The sequence below is a fragment of the Lytechinus variegatus genome, chromosome 15 (genome assembly GCF_018143015.1).
Source record: "Lytechinus variegatus isolate NC3 chromosome 15, Lvar_3.0, whole genome shotgun sequence".
Lineage (NCBI taxonomy): Eukaryota > Metazoa > Echinodermata > Echinoidea > Temnopleuroida > Toxopneustidae > Lytechinus > Lytechinus variegatus.
Genome location: NC_054754.1, coordinates 24,249,587 through 24,269,155, shown reverse-complemented (window position 1 = coordinate 24,269,155; position 19,569 = coordinate 24,249,587). Strand labels below are relative to the sequence as shown.

Here is a 19,569-nt window from a genome sequence, read left to right as displayed (position 1 = left end):
AAAGTATGGTCAGTTCCCCCATGTCTGGGCGGTCTGCCAAGTCTGCGCACCCGCGTCATCTGTGCGATTTTAGTTACAGAAGATACGCAACGAGCACGAATTTTACACATGCACTACATAGACAGGTATTCATAAAAAAATCCGACTCAAAATGGTGGAAAAAGAATGAATTCAGGGCATTTCATGTGACGGCCTCAAAATGCAGCATTTTTCATCAAAATCCCAGAATCATGTGCAAAGTGAATGAGTGCGCAGACATGGGGTACCATTTTTTTTTTTCAATCTGAAAATGACTGCCCGAGGTTTTTTCAAGAAAATCCTATATTTCCTTTCACTTTTTAATGAGAAATTTGATACACTTACTTTTGATAATATAAGGAACACTATTAACCAAGAGATTTTGTGAAATACAGAGAAGTTTATGTTCAATCTTAACTCAAATTGTTAGGTGCGCAGACTTGGGGCCCACCATCATAATAAAGTTGGTCAGTCTGGAATCGGTTTTGACCTCAGTGAAACTGACTCCAAATCAACTGCTCATATGTCATCGGAAATAACGTAATACTGTAAATGCTGTTTCACTCAAGGTGGCTTGAAAACGTATTCACAGGTTCTTGAATTCGCACTGTACACCCCAGACTGACGAAGTCACTTCCTTCTTCCCCATTTCTGGCTTGTTTTAATTAACATTTCAGGAAAGAAAATTGTATTTTCTGGTGATATTCAAGCTCTGCAGTGGCATAATTCAGCATTATTTTGTTCCGATCATTAACACTTGTGACATTTAGCATGACTTCTCTTTGTGGGGGCAGACAACGGTACTGGCCCAGTATGGTTTGGGGCCGAGTGCCGGGTAGAGGCTGGGAGGATTACCGCTATTCAAAGTGCAGGGATCAATCGACCCACCTGGGCGATTGACAAGATGTTTTCATGGAAACTGAGGCCAGATATTATACAAACATCAGATGTGTCAAACAGACCTAAACACCAATCAAACAGCAAAGCAACTTATATTTCAAGCAACATCATAATTCAAGTATTGTATAAAAAAAAATGATAGCATTGAAAAACCAATCCTCGCACGGTAGACGGTACGATGATGAAGTATTGAAGCTTGCTTGTTTAAATGTTGCCCTCTATAGGTCAAACGTTACAGTCTCCTTGCCAAAAGGATACATGCAATTGAACCCTGGTTACTTGCATTAACATATATGCTCATAAATTTGTGTGTATTTAAATTCGTGCACGCTGATCTTGCAGAGAAATCCGTCAAAATTAATGTACCGCAAATATTACTGAATTTACAGTAGATCTTTTTTGTCTGGAATCGATTTTGACCGTGGTGAAACTGACTTAAAACCAACTGCTTGTGTGCCATTGTACATAACGTAATAGAGTTTGTTAGTCTTGGGCCCAGTCATAAAAGACTTGTAACTGTTGTAACTTTTCCATTATGGCAACTACCATGAAAACCTCGATTCTGATTGGCTGCTGAGTCTTGTTACCATGGTAGTTGCCATTATGACAAAGTTACAACAGTTGCAAGTCCTTTGTGAAACGGGCCCCAGGAATCGATTTTCACCACAGTGAAACTGACTCGAGACCAACCATTCATATGTCATTGGAAAAAATCTATTAGATTTGGTTGGTCTCACATCGGTTTTCGTCGCAGCGAAACCAATTTCAAACTAAACGCTCGTACATCATGTCAATGGAATTTTGGAAATAACGGAATAGATTTGGTTTATAGTCTAGAATAAGTTTTCGCCATGGTGATCATCCCACTACACTGTCAGAGGATATCCTTGACATGGTGGCTTCTTTACTTTCATACTTTCAGGATGGCAGAGTATAGTAAAGGGGAAGTCCACATAAACCTTAAATTGTAAAAAGAAAAACCTGAGGAGGTTTTAGAAACTGTTTTACTCTGGACAATCAGCCGCACAATAACTGAGTGAGAAATCACCAAATCAGTAACACAATCAGAAATTTTATTATGATCTTATTTCATCCAATTATGCAATTTGTTGTGATGTAATGGTTCTCTGCGATATCTTGCCACCAACTACAGCACATTTTGCCATATTTTAGTACTGAGCAAATTCCTTTATTCTTCACTTGATGTTTAGTAGACTCGTTCAACAGATTTAGGTATGAAATTCACGATAAAAAGTACACCTTAATAAGTGGCATTTATCGGCATTTGCATAGCAACGTGTGCACTGAAATAGCACATGTGCACTGAAAGTAAATTTTTTTGATGTCACTTCATCACAGACTTTGATCAGTGGGAAATTAAAATGTACTTGGTACAATTGCTGCCACTAATTTACTGTTAAAAATCGTCACTACTAGATACCAGAAGACAAGGCTTTTTGTTTACAAGTTAAACTGATGCAGGACCTTGGGATGAGGGAAATCATCAAGCCAAACCTGGCCCATCTCGGGCTCTGTATTTTTAGTTTGAGTGTTCTTATAATCTTCGTTTCTTTCCTAGATGCTTAAGGAAGAGGCTTTCTGTGTCCTAATCAAACTGATGCAGGACTGTGGGATACGGGAGCTTTTCAAACTAAACATGATCCACCTAGGTCTCTGTATTTTTAGTTCGAGTGTACCTCTTAGAATATTCTCTGTTTCTTTCCTAGATGCCAGAGGAAGAGGCTTTCTGTGTTCTTGTCAAACTGATGCAGGACTATGGTATGAGGGAACTCTTCAAGCCAAACATGGCCCATCTAGGTCTCTGTATGTTCCAGTTTGAGTGTATGATTCAGGTAAGTATACAAATAATACCCACATGGGCATGCTTGGGTAGGTTTTGTGAGTACATGGAACTGTTAAGTGTTTAGACTTGTTTCCATAATTAACTGTGTGCTCACTAGTCCTACTGATGCACAAACAAACCTGTGCATCATTTGTTTCATGGAGGAAATGTTTTGGAACAAAATAATATATTTGTTGTTGTTGCAAACATGCTGCTGTAGGTTAATTTGACACATGAAGACTAGGTTTGTTTGTTATTATTCCCACATATAATTTTCAGTGAATTGTTTGAAATATATGAATATCAATTCAATTGTTTATACTCATATAGAAAACTTTTATCTTTGAAATTCCCCCTTTTTTCGCTTTGACAGGACCTATTACCTGAGCTTTACAAACATTTTACGGCGCAGGGCTTCCATACATCGATGTACGCGTCGTCATGGTTTTTAACACTCTTTGCTGTCTGCTTGCCAATCTCCCTCTCAATGAGGATCATGGATCTATTTATCTCAGAAGTAAGTCCTTTGTATTTCCTGGCTCACATCTTTGTGTTTTCAACTTGCAGTCAGCTGCAGATTGCCTGAATGCAGACAATTCCAGCCACAGGCAACACATCGCAACAAAACGAGCAGATTAAAAAGGTCATTATGCAGGTTAATGTAGAGGCCTTGCATTCTAGCTTGGTAGTTTAAATATTTTCAGACATCTGCAACTGAACGCAACCAATACCGTACGAGCCAAGATGATTGTCTACAAACCAAGACGAATTGCAAGTAAATGCAAGCAAGGACATGCGAGGACAAGCAACAACGAGTAACAGCTAGTGGTTTATACAGGCATTAATTCAGCATTATTGCTTGATTTACCTAGAATTACCTTGCCTTAGTTTGCGTCTTACTCAGGGCTCCACACTAGCCCTTTTTTTCTCCTGGTCAAACCAGTTCATGTCAGACCAGTAGATCACTAGTTTTTCCATTTTTTACTGGTCCGAACCTAAAATATGCAACCAGATATTTTGCTGCATGGAATGCTGTTTCAGGCTGAGTCTTGCTACTTTCGTCTAACGCATCAATACACAGCTTAAAACGCAAAGGTGTGAGCCAGGCTTTATGCTTCCACCAACTGTAGGTCAGTGTCAAAGTTACATGACTCGATTTATGGGAACAAATGATTGCATCCCCTAGTAACGCACGTCTTATGTTGGATGTCATATACCATGAACAGTTTGCATCTAGTGAAATGTATATAAACACATGGTGTACTCTGGACAGATCAGTTGTGTCAATACTTTTCACCCTTTTCATTTGGTCATGTTATGTCAAAGGCTTAAAAGGTCAACCAAAAGAATGCTTTTTCTTGCAATAGATTTGTATAGAATGATCCAATAAGCCAGTGATGTTGGAGGAATCCTCTCAAGAGTTGTTAACATTACTTTCAAGGATAAGATAAACATGCAATAATGCAACCAGGGCCTTGCTACACAAGGCTTATGTGCTTAATGGTATATTTCATTTGTAGTCAATGCAATCAATCATACAAATTTGTTCTATGATCTTTGGTAAGATTTACCATAAAAAGAATAATGATCTTCCGCTTCTTCAGTGCCCATCATCCACATGTACACATCACTTTCAGATATTTGGCCAGAACTTGACACATAGCACAGCCTTTGTATTTGCATCCATTGGGTCTTTATGGCTACAATTTCATATTGGGATTGATATCAATTTGTGAAGTTAAGAGATAGGAACTTTAGATATTAAGATAGATGCCACTATCCTTAAGCTCAACTTTGTAAACTTGAAATAAAATTAGAGCCATTTCTTTTTATTTTTTCTCGCAGGCTGTGGAAGCCATATTTAGAATAGGATATTCTATCATTCAACTCAACGACTTAAACCTGAAACTAACTGAATTATTTTTTTTCATTTGGAATATAAACAATTTTTAGGATAAATGCTACATAGTTTCTGCTCAATTATTTGGACCTGAGACCAAATGTTAACAATTTCTTCTTATTTTCTTTCATCATAGGATATGGAATCCATGTTTAGGATAGGAACTGCTGTCATTCAACTTTAGACCTGAAAATAACTGCATATTTTCTTCTATTTTTTTTCATAGGGTATGGAAGCCATCTTTAGGATAGGAGCCGCTATCCTTCAGCTGAACTGTGAAGACCTTCTAAGACTAGACATGGAGGAGATGTTAAGGGTAAGATTTTATTCTAACGTCATGTCAGCCCTGCAACCTGTGTATAAAGGCCACTCAAGTGTAGCCAGCAGGTACAGAATTGGATGGAAAGCTTGATTAAGAATTGGGTCTTCATACAAGCCCAGCACATATAATACTTGCTGCTTCAATTAAGCCTTCTGTACACAAGTAATTGTAGGCTGTGCATTCAGACCATCAGACCACTTTAACTCAAGTTAAAGTTGCATTTATTTTGATACACACTGGTCACTTGAATATACAGTGTGTATCAAAAATAAACGCAACCAGATTTCATTTCAAATTTGTGAAAATTATTCTGACTTTACAGTAAAATGAGTAGTTACATATTAGAGCCACATATCTCCTCTTTCTAGAGGTATTGATTTATTCATGCATCGTCATGGATGGCTGAGTAATCATTCTTTTTGGAAAATGGGACAAAGTGGACTTGGGGGTCAAGTTTTAGACACTGCAAGAATCATGACATCTTATTAGAAATTTACTTAATGAAATAGAATAATGAAATTAACACTGGCGGATCAACGGGGGCATATCCAGCTTGTGCCCCCCTTTTGGGAGCCATAATCAAAATTATTATGTAAATATGCCAATTGTTCCCCCTCTCCTTTTAAAAGTGAGATGTGTTTTTTTTTTTTTTTTTGCATGTCAAATTTTCATGGGAAAAAGGTGCCCCCTTTTTGGAAAACCCTTTGATCAGCCCCTGGGAATTAACAATCACAATTTTCCATTGTGTTCTTTAGGATGTCTCTATCTCTCTCTCTAAATATTACATCCCACGTCCCTCAACATAGCCCCCTTTCCTTTCTAAACAGAGATTAGCTTGTTTCTCAATCTCCCGCACAGCTCTGTGAACCATTTGGCCCTGATGGCGTAGAGCATCAAACTCATGAATGATTCTTTGTCGGAAAGTAGCAATGTCAGGTGGAGGGGTAGTGAACACTTTGCTCTTGAAATAACCCCAAAGAAAAAAGTTACAGCAAGTCAGTTCCAGAGATTGCGATGGCCACTCCACGTCATGATACAAAAGGATTTATAATAACACTTCCTGGAACTGGTCCCAAGTCCATTTTGTCTTATTGTTCAAAAAGAATGATTACTTGGCCACCCTTGACCATGTATTAATAGATAAGATATCCTTAAAAAGAGGAGATATGTAGGTTTAATATGTAACTATTCATTTTACTCTAAAGTCAGCACAATTTTCACAAAGTTAAAATTAAATCTGGTTGCGTTTATTTTGATGCACACTGTATTTGAACAATTTTATATGAGGATGGTGGTGTATTTCCCATTCAATCAATTGATTTATTTATCTATTATTAATAAGAGTGAAATAAGATGAATGCTATCAATGCTAAAATTTGTCTTTCTGTTTAATATTCTGTTTCAGTTCATCCAGAAACACGCTCCTAAGATCCATGAAGATGAACCCGAGCATCTCCTTCAGTCTTCCTACCTCATTAAATATAATGCAAAGAAGATGAAAAGGTGAGGTGTTTTAGATTATTAAGGCTTGTTCAGGCAGTTTCCCCAAATTTTTTTATTTATTTATCATGAATGAAGTATGCAAATGTATTCATGAAAAGCATTGTTTGCATATTTAACACCCAATTTTACCTCAAATATTTATTTTTTTCCAGATGTCATCTTTGTAATCTAATTTAAAGGTATCCAAAAAGAAAAATTGCAAAAGCCAAATTTTTTCCTTATGTATTTCCTTTATTTTAAATTCCTTATATTTTATTTTTTCATCACTTGTTTTTCATTGGAAATCATTACAGACCATTTAACAACTAAAATAAACCCTAAATTAATTAAGGAGACCAATTAGAATGAAAAATGTTTGACTTACACAATGTATAAAATGAGCAATTTTCAGCATGACATTACCTCGTGAAAGGTCATGTGGCATCGCAAATTGACACCCATGCGTCACGAATTTGGTATCAAAAGTTGCACGAGACTTCAAAGAAAAGGTAATAAAATTTTGTGGCACTATCTTTTTGCTTTTCGGAAATATCGCGCCATGATGCCCCCACCCTTCCCCCCCCCCCCCTCCTCCTGACTACGTGGAATGAAATCCAATCAGAAAGTAGACATAGTGGGTGTAGACCTGTGGCAATATTCCATTCATGCATGGTGTAACAAATTTCAGCAGTAAAGCTGAGCACCATTTTCCTAAAATATCAATAGGGTATCAAGACCCTGTTACATAGGCTTAGTAATTGATTGTCAAGCTGATGTCTCTCTTATCAAATTTTCTTTCAGAAAATTGGTTTCAAGTGATATAATTTTGCACAATCAAAACAGAGTTGCATGGACACATTCACAACGCAATTCAATGTGACTAATGATGTCATGATCAAATCATTCATGTAACATGTTGTAACATGAGGCATGGCATCATAATGGATGATTATGTCATAAGTTTGTCTGCACAACTTTGGACCACTTTTGAGACTAAAAGCAGAACAGTAACACTGGCCCAGGATTTTTTTTATATTATTCAATATTCTTTTGTTTTACTTGCACTCCAGGCTAGAAAAAGACTACTTTACATTCAAAGAAAAGGAGACTGAAGAACAGATTGAAATGAGGGTGAGTTTGTGAGTTAAGAGGATGGTTATGGCTTTTTAAAAGTTGGACAGACAATAAGAAATGTCTGTTCTATTTATTTTCCAGTCATCATCTTTGATGCTGATGGCAACAATGATGATGATAATAAGCGATGATGATGATGGTTATGATGATGATGATGATAATGGCGATGATGATGATGGTGATGGTTGTGATGATGATGAGGATGAAGAGGATGATGATGATGATAGTAGCGACAGTGATGATGAGGTGATGATTATGGTGATAATGATGATGGTGATGATAATGATGATGATGAATATTGATGATAGTGGTGTTTGTGGGGGTAATAATGTTGGTATTTATCATCACTATTTATTATACTCCATTCTGTACTATTCAGAGACTACGCACGGAAAACCGACTCCTCCATCAAAGGATCCAGAACCTTGAAAAAGAGAATGAGCAGCTCGCCGACAAACTCATCCAGGGTCAGCTCTCCTGGGCCATGGAGGCCGAGGAGGTCTATGCCATCCGTCGGGAGCTGGAGCAGACACGAAACGACCGTAACGCCGTCGCCAAGGACCTTGAAGGGGCCCAGACTGTCATCAACGACCTCAGAGAAAAGGTAGGACACTTGGTTTTTGTTGATGTGTTCACTGTGGTGGCTGCTTCTGTTGATGGCAGGGTTTGTCTGGCTAGACTTACTCAGCACACCTGATAAAGAGTTCAATAGTTATCCTGACTGAAATGTGATGTTCAACCAACTGTAGAGGGCGACACATCTTCAAGTTGTACAGGGCAGCATATGAGCAAAAATGATGGTGGAGTTGACAATTTGAGTTTATTTCTCTCCTCAGGGGAGAATCTATAAGTGTTTAATACCCAACTGAACTCAGATTTTGTTCAGGTTTTCTTAACTGTGTTCAGACTTTCAAAAAACGTCTTTCAGGAAAATAATTTGTTTTGCATTCTTTCGATTGGCTGCTAAATTATTATTTTTGTACTCATTGTCTGACTGAGCCCTATGTATACATCTGTGGATATTCATAGAATAAAAATGAATATATTTTCTACTTGGATTTTTCCTTCAGGCCTACTAATTTACTAGACTATTAAATTGAAATGTATCTTCAGTGCTGCTTGGGAAAAAAGCAGAAATAAAGGAAAATATCAAGAAAATTTCAACAAATGTTTTTCCTCAAACTCGATCCAGAAGACAAATGGATAATTTTTGTGCCTTTGTCTGTCCATTGCTGAATGAAAGCCTGCCCTCTACTGTTAAAGATCATATTGCAGTGAGGATAATTGCATGATCTACCATCAAATCATTGACCCATGTAGTGTATTTCAAAGGTGTACAAAGTCAAATCGTGGTTTTAATCAGTTGTTTGACTATTTGTAGCCAGATTTGAAAAAAAACCTGATAACCATTGGTGTGTTATTAGCATTTTGGTACTCATATTAATAAACACTGTCAGGGAATGATGATTACAGTTCTCCGCAAATAAAGCATAAAGACCTAAAATCTGTCACAGATAAGCAACATATTAAGACAGGGCTGATACATATGGTTACCAATAATCAAAACCATAGATTTTCTGGTACTATGTACACCTTTGTAAATGACTACCATAGACCTACATGTAGGGGAAGGCGGGGTAAGTTGTGACAGTTTTTGCTTTTTGCATGTTAGAATTGATATGATTAATAATCTTTTCGAAATAAGTACCTTGCCTTGAAATTCAATTCTTCTGAAATATTTTCCACCTATATATAACTTTCTATCCCCACACTGAAAGTCATCGTGACCTTTGAAAAAAACGATGTCAAATGGCTCAACTTGCCCCATATATGGGGTAAGTTTGAGCCACCTTCTGGGGTAAGTTGAGCCACAAAAATTATGTACAAAATGTATGGGGGGAGAACCAGCATGTCAATTTTTCTAAAAGTCTTTTCACTTGCTAATTCTCTATAAATACTGACATCCTGTAAAAGGAAAGGAGCAGTCATGTAAATTTGCTCCTTTCAGCCTGCATTTCAATTGATTTTTATGGTTTGTTTGCTTTTTAAGATACATTACCATAGGAATTACCATGGCTCAACTTGCCCCATGCTGTTTGGCTCAACTTACCCCAGTCCAAACTTAGTGCGATAATTTTGTATCGACACATTTATTATGCATCCATCATATAAAAGACTATGACAAGAATGAAGATCCATACCTGGACTAATAATGTTGTTATCATGTCTTTATTATATTTAAAGACGTGTGTGTTTATAAAGCACTTATCTATTTCACACTCTTTTTTACTTTTTTGGCTGAAATTCATATTTTTCCCTCTAAAAAACTACTTTTTGTTTCAAAGTTGGAAACAATGTGGTGGGGTTAGGGGTTATGCTATGGGTCATCAATACATGACACCACCACAATGTCTGACTCATTCATTATTGGCCTGGGGCTGGTGGCTCAACTTGCCCCTATGCTCAACTTACCCCGCCTTCCCCTATGCGTGTAAAGGACTCCACAATGTCACCGTCTTCTGAAGGGTGACCCCCTGTTGAAAGGCAACAGGTTGCAGTATCCAGGCCGTGTTGCTCGCTATAATGAAGTTGGTCTTTATACACGGGTTGTATTCTAAGAGTCTTTCATCCAATCAAATCTGCCGCAGCACCTGTGTACTAAAAAGTGGCTGCAAACCATCTTTCAAGGAACTTTTGTTTGCTCCTTTAGATTTTCCTTTTAGCAGGTTATTTGTTGGATGAAATAAAAGGCCATATCGGCCAATCAATCAAAAAAAAAAAAAAAATACACCAGTACCTGACTTTCCATGTTGTTACAATGGTAGTCTTATTCATGATCATGTCATATTTTGTTAAAATGTTTGTTTTCTCTGATACATCAATTTCAAAATGATATTGCTTGTTAATCTTAAATATATTAACTTGATTAAACAACTATGGTAATGCATGTTGGAACTAACCTGTAGCAATGTGAATGACTGCAGAATAGACAATAGCATTTTCCAAACACGTAATCAACTATTTTCTTTGATTAATATAATACAGATATCTTTTAATTAACCACAATTGTTTCTTTACTAACATTCTAACTTGAAATGTTTGTGCATGACATGATCTAACAAATTGTGTGTGACAAATTTGGTAACAATGGCAAGCAGTACATGTAGTTTGCATTTCAGTATTAGGTAGAGGTAATTTAAAGCATTTTAGCAAGTCAAGTGCATAAAGCAGTATGATATATGTACAACAATTAAATGTCTATTAAATTGCATATTGAAGTTACTAGCCCCAAGTGATCACAAAGCCCATGTAGGTTACAACGCCAGCACTGCCAATGGTGCTAGCTAGCCACGTCGCCATATCTGTCCAGACTCGATGGTGATCATTATTGATCGGGTAATTTTTAGATATAAATGATAAAATGTTGAAGGTCAGTCCACCGTGACGTTGGGTGATTGCAAGTTTGGTGTTGGTACTGGTGTAAAAGTTGGAAGCACAATTTATATTTCCTTCCATAGCTTTAACACCTAATCTTAGTTTACTTAAACTGATCCAAAGTGAGACTTATTCCAAGACCTGTCTTACTTCAATGTTGGTGATTTGCCAAAGTATGCATTGACCCTACACTGATACCACAAGTTAAACACCAAAAGGTGAACACCGAACTTGAAATCACTCAGGGTGCTCCAATATTATTTTGTCTTTGCCCAGCAATCCATGATACTGCTACAAGACTTTTTTTAAACCCTAATATTTTCTCACAGTGCAACATGTTATTCTGGGGTCTGTTTTCACAAAACTTTAAATTTACATGTGAAAAATCCTCCATATCCTCTCTATTTTCGTCACATTTTCATTAAAAAATCTCCTCAATTACGTGTAGTTTTCGAGCATAGCAACAAAATGATCTACCTCAGTTTTCTTGTTTGATCTGACTATAAAAAAAAGCTTAAATCTAGCTTCATGGTAAGCTGGAGCAGAATAGTTTTTTACTTGATCTCTTTTTTTCACACTTTCTTTTTCTCTAGATTTTTTAATTGTCAATATTTAATACCTTTCTCTTTTTTATTCAGTGAACATTTTGATATATTTTTTATTAACATATCTTTCTTATTTTGTAAAATGTGACAATAATCTTGCACATACACTTTAAATAATAAAGAATGGACCTGCGCCATGAGTGGGGTGTGTGAAGCAAGTATAGGGTGTTTTCATGTTTTGTTTTGAAATTTCAAAATGAAATGAAAGGGTTGAAATCATTTTGTCCCTTGAAAAACTATATATGTATTATTTTTAGAGCAGATCTCTTCTTTTTTGTAGACAACTTATTCTACCATTAATTCCTCTCTTGACATCCATCTTTGATGCCTCTAATTTGCATTAAGTATTTTCCCTCCATATTAACACAAATTTATGTACATTTCTTCTTTGTCATGTTCCCATTCTAATGTGCAATGTGAAATTTGTCTTGTTTTAATTGTGTGTTCTATATCATCACCATTTGATATAAAAATTTCAAAAGCAGTATGGCCAAAAGAAAAGTGATATTATGATTAGCCTGTATGGATCACAACTTAACAGAATTATTTTTTGTTAATTGGAAGAAACACACTTCAGTTTGAAATAGCTGTTTCATAAAGTTGAGCAAACATTCTGTCTGTATTTTGTTTAAATCTATTTCCATTTTAGATGTATTTGATTATCATTTCATCCTTGTCAGTCATTCAACCCCTCCTTTATCATGATTTTTTTAGATGTTAGAGCTATTAGTTTTTCCAATACTTCAATCAAATATTTACTTAATTCACATGAAAAACTATAACTATGTAGCTATATCTGCAATGTGATCAAGCTTATTCCTGAAAAAAAATAAGGAAGGGGATTCGTGTACATGTATACAGACTGTGTTGATCAATCACAAGAGAGTGGGGATTATTTCCACCCCCAAATGTAAGATGAATATTGTATTGTGCTGTTAGATATGAAACATGATGTCCTCAAAGTAATGTTGACAATATAATTTTGACAATAAACACATTTTTCTTTTAACGTTATTTGCCGAAAATAATAAGCATAAAGACCAATTTAAAAAAAAATAATTACTATTCTTCGCTCATTTTTATATTAATATGCTGAATTTTATGAGTACATGAAATATTTCCAGTGTATTCTATCCCCTGCAAAAAAAAAAACAATTCACTATTTGTGATATATTTCTAATTTATGGAAATATTAATCATTTCTAGAAATATGATTCTTTTTTTTATTTCTCCACTCGTAAATGACCTGTTGATGAACTGTTTATTAGTGACAAACAATAAGTGTATAATCCAGACACAAATTACTCTTGAAAACTGAAAAAACAAACAATTTCCGAGCTCTTTCTAGCAAACAGGTAAACAAGTCATTGCCAATGGTCTAAAATCCTTTGATTGTGACCAATCAGTTGATTAATGAAATAATATCCTGCAATTATTGAAATAGTTCATCTGGAACTTCATAGTAGTATGACTCCATTGACCCCTCTCTGTGCATTGTGTGAAATTATTTGCATAGAATTCAACAAATAAATGATTATATGATCCTGTGTGTCAAGTCAAGTATACATAACTGCATACACTGTAAAATAGATTAAAATTTTGAATTCAGGAATACATGAATTCCCAATAGACTTGGAAATTCTTACTTTTTTTTATTCCCATAGGAGAATTGATAGACAATTTTAGGGAGAATTTGTATCTCTTTTTTTTTTCATTTAAATAAGAAGAGAGAGATGTGGCTTAAGTGGATATCTGTGTGATTTATTTATTTATTAATTTATTCATTATTTTTTCCATTTATTTATTAATTTTATTATTTTTTTTGTTAATTGGTTTTTAAAGCTTCATTTTATAACATACATGAAAGAAGATATGTGAAGTAGAAAAGATTTCAGATTTCACTGCAACATTTTTTAAAAGTAGTGTACAATTTTTTTTAGGGGGGAATGGTGGTTGGAATTGATAGAGAGTGGGAATAATGTACGTTTAAGTCTCATTTTTTTTAGTACAGCTGTCCATTTTATAGTTTCTATGAAATGAATTGAATCTTGATTCTCACAACTTTTCTCCCTTCAATGTCCAATAGATTTTCCGTTTACAAACCCCACATATTTGATAATAATGTAAGTATTTAATATGTGCCCATCCTTGTTTTTATATTTTGAAGAAAAAAAACACCTTGCATCCATTACCCATAAAAAGAAATTTATCAGCTTGAATGAAATTATTACCCAAGTGTTTAGTGTGATAATTGATTGTGTAGACATCTTCATTTCTTTTTATACGTTTTTGTGTTATAGTACATTGTAGATCAGGCCTATTGTAGAAATGCACAGGTACTTTATTAAACTGAAGTATGTGAATTTGATGTGTTTGTTTACATTTCCGATATCCTTGGTAAACTATTTCTATGATTTTTCCCATTTTATTCCTTTAGAATTTTGAAGTATTTCTCGACTTTATTTGTTATTGTGATTTTTTTTTCATCTTGTCATGGTATGTTGCTGTTGAAAAATGTCCTTTACATGTTGAAGTATGCAAGGAGTATATTGTGATAATTACATGTTCTTGAATAGTGTAAACACTGAACATTTTTTTTAATGTTTGATCTGTGTTTGTGCTTGTATGGAATGCATTTGAATTAATTGATCATTAGGTGTGTGTGTTTTTAAGCATGAGATTGAGAATGTAATTTAGGAGTCAGGATCGTAGCTGCCTGATGTTTATTGTTCCCAGATTAAGACAAGAATTGATGTTTTATCCGCCATACCTATAAAAATATGGAAAAAGCGCAACTCTGTGGTGCAGTCAAGGGCCTGTTTTTCTGAAGTCCGTTTCAACATCTATAGCTAGTAGCTATTAACTCAGTGCTGTTAATTATACTAATTTATACAAAATTTATTTATAAATCACAAAATACTTTTCTCTGTCATTTCTTCATCAATTTTAATTCTGTTTCCTCAACTTATGTCACCAGTATAATTCACTGCAGTGTCAACTGGGCTGAAATGAAAAATTGTCTTAAATTTTGTTGCAAGATGCCGGATGAGGTCCACATCATTGATGTGCTAGTTTATATTTATATTTTTTGTTCTTTCCCCATGCCTGAGTGGTGAAGAAAACCATTTCTTTATTTTCCCCTGAAAGTTATTAATGAGATTAGCAGCAAGTTAGCAGTTGGGTATCCAAGGCAGTTGATCAGTTGCAAACATTTGTGTTACACTCCGTGATGCCGTTAGTATTTCAGTATGGCCATAATTTTTTTTCAATGTTTTTGCGGCTTTCCATGGGGGTACACATGAAGACGAGCTGCTCTAGACAAAGCATGTATTATTTCCAAGTGATATTGGTCGTGCACCAATGCACTGTTTAATTATTGAATGTGAGAGCGAGTAATTGGGCGTTGAAGAAATGTATTGTGATGTTAATAAATGTAGGCAGGGTGTCAATTAGATGTACACTAAATCAATAAGAATCTGATGAGTGGTGATAGCAAGGGTGGGGGTATTGTGGTGCTTCTATGTATTATTAAAAGGCTATGCCGGTTTTGAGTACACATACACTGTACATGTACATGTACACTTTCATTGATTTTTCATTTATTGGAGATGTATATTAACAATGTGCCTGCCTTCATGTAAATGAGGGTGATTTTATCAAGAACCTCCAGGCTCTGATGTTCCTTTTTTATATCCTAACCCTTTTGATCTCAAAATCTCTTCACAGCAAAAACTGTGGTGTTAACCGGTGTACATAGAGGACCACACCAGTTATTTTACACCAGTGTTAAATTGGTGGTGTTAGTTTTACACTTATAGATGTTATTACAACACCTTTTGTTGTTACATTTACACTCTCTGGTGTTATGTTTAATCTCTAGGGTGTAATTTTAACACCTCAGGGTGTGGTCCTCTATTAACACCAATTGTGTCAGTTTTAAAACCGCAGTTTTTACATTGTTGAAATATTATGAATTATTTGATCTATATAGCTTTCCTTGAAATCTGAGTGTAGAAAATATGTGGAAAACAGTGGAATGCACGGTTAGCAGATCATGATCTTGGTTAGATGTTGAGTTTGTATAAATGTAGGCCTACTCATACATGTAAATTTATATGTTTGTTTTAATATTTGCATAGTGAAAAGAGATTTCTTATTTTCTTTTTATCACTTGAATGCATACTTGTCAAAATCAAAAAGTCTTTAGATGAATGGCATATTCAAGTAATAATGTCACTAGCAACATTATTTTACCTACAACAGGGATGCCAGTTTTCAGGCAAAAGCCTGAATTCAGGCCCTGGCAATTTATTCATGCCATAGTTTTAGCATTTTTGTGTACAGAATATTATATTCTAGGTGATTTTCATGCCCTCTGATCAATTCCAAGTGGCATCCCTACTACAAATATTTCTCCACTGTGATTTATTTGGAAACTTGCCAATAAGGTTCAAAATTATATTAGGTTTCAGCTCTTTTTCTAATTAGGATATTTATTTGGTGTTGAGCGTTAATTTTGAAAAAGAGTTCATCATCCTTTTAACCTTTTCCATCAGTTTTAAATAGACAAAGATAGATGCATGTAAACTCCATTGTAATTTATTTCATTCAACAAACTTTTAAAGTCAGTACCCAACAAACAAGCTATTTCAGACCAGACAAAACTATCATTTTCGAAATGTGATCAATTTTTTTCCATTTAAACTATATGTTTATCCTTCATGATACAATTATGTCTACTCATGAAATTATTAACAACGATTGAATACATGTAATGCAACCAAAAGGGAAATACCAATGCTACCACACATACAAAAAGATTATTTATCCATCCAAGGAAGTGGAACATGTTTTTGTTGGGGTTTTTATGTTCTGAATGCGTTCAGCTATGTACAGACTTGTCTGAATACATGTTGGCCTCTTAAATGTTGACTTAATCACCTTTCATTAAAAAACAATAGCTTGTTCAAGGCTCGGGAGAAGAGACAAAATGAAAACAACTGCTTCAAATTTGCAGAAGTTAGAAAATGGAGATGAGAGTGGCATAATGAGAAATACAAAATGGGGGGAGGGGGTTAATGGTGTAAATAGAGAATGTTGTATATCAATGTAGTAAAAAATGAGTGAAGCAATCGAGCAAAAAATTGAAAAATTTTCAATGACATTTTTTTGTGGCAGTTTTTATCATGATATCCACAAATATTTTATTATTTCAGTATTTTTCCTCTCATTTCCATTCTTCTTTTTTTAAGGGAGGGAGTGATAAGATTGAATTAAATATATGTATGACTATAGTAACACATATCTTTTCAAAATGGCCAATAAGGAATTTTCAGCACAACAATTTACTTAAAACTTTTCTACCAAAATAGGAGCTCATCACTCATTTTTCATAGTATTCATACAAACTATTTTCTTCCATTAAAAATCAGAATGAAGGAAAATAAAATATAACCAGAGAAAAGAACAGGATAATCAATTACCTTACACTTAGGATTAATGATTATGCTTGACTTTAAGTGAAAGTATTTATCATTTTAACCAGAAGCAAGTGAATGCCAAACTTTAATGTACCAAGTCTACCAAAAGTAAAATAATAATTTTGCTTCCTGCGTTTTGGGGTTCATATTACTTTCTCGTCCGCAGGCTTGCAATTGATATATTTCAAGATTATGATTTAGCGTGAGCTGGTGTTTTTGTAGACCTCCATCATGTTGCCTTAGGAAAGAGATTTTCATTACGTTGTACCTCTCTTTCTGCCTCTCGCGCTGTTTTTTGTTTTTATACTGTGTTCGATTTCACAAATTTGGGGAGGAAATAATCTTGTGCCTCGAGGGAGGATAAAGGATTTTTTGTAGCCAAATGCAAATTTTAGAATATAATTGCATTATAGCTGAACATAGCTTAGTACTTATGATATCCATTAATCTAAACATTTCAGGATGTAAATTCAAATTGGATTTTGATATTGGATTTATTTATTTGCTCTATTTTTTATAAGTTTATTGCTTTTCTATTTATTATCGCACTATTAATCTCCTTTCTTTGTAATTGTTTTTACATATTGACAAATTTGTATATTTAGTTTCATTCAGCCAGTAAAAAGTTGGACAGTTTTCGTATTAAATTAATTAGTTGGTTGGTTAGTTGGCTAGCTACATATGGTTTACTTTAGTTATTTTATCATACATAGGAATATCTTTCTCTATATACATGTCACTGCACATTGTAGAAAGTCTTGATAGGCACAAACATTCATATATATCCATTAGAGGCTGCTCACATTGAAACAGAAAGTGTGCCCAGAAAAGTAGACGTCATTTTGGTTGCTTTGAAGAATTCAGTGGGCGAGAATGTTTGCAAATTGTATTTATCAATTTGATATTTTTTTCTTCACCAGATGATCGTAAATATGACACGCTTTGTAGAGCGTGAAAAGGGGCAGCGCACCTAGTCTTAAGTTGTCCTGCTACTGTATGTTATTGTAAGGTTTCTCTTTCATTGCGAGATTGTAGTCTGCATATTCAGACCTTTGTCGGGAGATGGAATTTCTGTATTACATGTATATGAGGGGAATGCATTATTGATGCAATGGGATTACGAAATTTACTCTGATCTATTACCATCGCAATCGACCAGATATTTTTGCCAGTGTAAACACAAATAAATCGTAATATTCTCAAAAGAAAATACCAGCTGAATACTCGAGAAGTAGGTACAAGTAAAAATTACAAGATCTTTCGCAAGGTCCCAGGTACTCTTGCAGTGTAAAAGCATATTGCAGGAATTTTCGCATCCCAGCAAGCACGGTACTGTGATTTTGCTTAATAATTATTCAAATTCCTTGTCCGATTTACTTAAGGCTTTGTAAGAGAGAACTGCCACTAGAATATTACCATCATTCATTTGTAAAAGTGTCCATATTTTACAATACTTTGGTTCGATGTAAATTGGTATTTAGGGAACAGTGGAAGAGAGAGGATTCAGAGGAATATCTACTGTAAAGGAAATAGTGTTTTTCATAATACCTTTCACCATCGGTAGTACCAACCTTGAAAAAACACAAATATGGATATTATAGACCCATCAAGCTCATTGATGTACTAATATTCAAATGTGTAAGGAATCTGCATTTGGAATTGTTGGTGTGTACATTTTCTCAATATTGTGTAAAGTGTAACTCTCCTCCACCTGTGAAATATCTTCAACAAAACTGGTCTGTATTGGCAGACTATTGCGTCTCTCCTGCTCTTTCAGCGGGGTCCCATCCGAGTGTGTTGTTGGATGTTCCATCAGAGACGAGCACAATACATGTTCCCTGTGCCACCCCCTCTATCCTGCTACTATGTCCCTTTCTTTCTCTCTCTCCCCTTGCCTTCTGTTGTCGTATTTTGTTCCGCCGCACTCCAACCGATCATGCTCGCTCAACGCCGGCCGGCGGCTGGGCGCAGAGTGGGAAGACTAATCATATGCAAGAGATATTGAGGGAAACACCACTCTGATGAATTGCGGATGCGCCTCACACAGACGTACACTCAGCCTCTCCACTGCATTGCCTCACCCGATGCATTATTGACTTTTTGCCCACCACAAAATATTTTTCATCCTTTTAATTCATCAGTGTAAATTTTCAAGCGGAGCATACAAACCTGAAAACCTTTCAGATCCAGTATGGCTTCCATAGTAGCAATTGTCTAGAGGGTAAGATTTATTTCATTCTTGTTGAGAATAGTGCCTATTTTTTAGGTTGAGTGTGATTGATTTGAGCATTCATTAATGTGATTAGGGATTAATGGGGGTACTGGCCGTCACCGTGTCGGTGTCGAAAGACTGGGAGACGAGTGTGAAAGCCATTTACCGGCAGTTAGTTAGCCTATTCAGCAGGTAGTATTCCAGATCTCTTTTCCAGTGAATCCAACCTGTGGGTTCA

General features: G+C 35.3%; 1 protein-coding gene across 2 annotated transcripts in view; it reads left to right on the top strand.

Moving 5' to 3' along the window:
* LOC121428471 (EVI5-like protein) overlaps nucleotides 1-19,569 on the top strand; it is a 91,743-nt gene that overhangs the window by 18,067 nt on the left and 54,107 nt on the right. For both annotated transcript variants that reach the window (XM_041625099.1, XM_041625098.1), the window contains exons 6-11: nucleotides 2,646-2,771; nucleotides 3,135-3,278; nucleotides 4,888-4,977; nucleotides 6,389-6,486; nucleotides 7,536-7,596; nucleotides 7,979-8,203. In XM_041625099.1, the coding sequence (XP_041481033.1) occupies nucleotides 2,646-2,771; nucleotides 3,135-3,278; nucleotides 4,888-4,977; nucleotides 6,389-6,486; nucleotides 7,536-7,596; nucleotides 7,979-8,203 (744 nt within the window). The remainder of the gene's footprint in view (nucleotides 1-2,645; nucleotides 2,772-3,134; nucleotides 3,279-4,887; nucleotides 4,978-6,388; nucleotides 6,487-7,535; nucleotides 7,597-7,978; nucleotides 8,204-19,569) is intronic.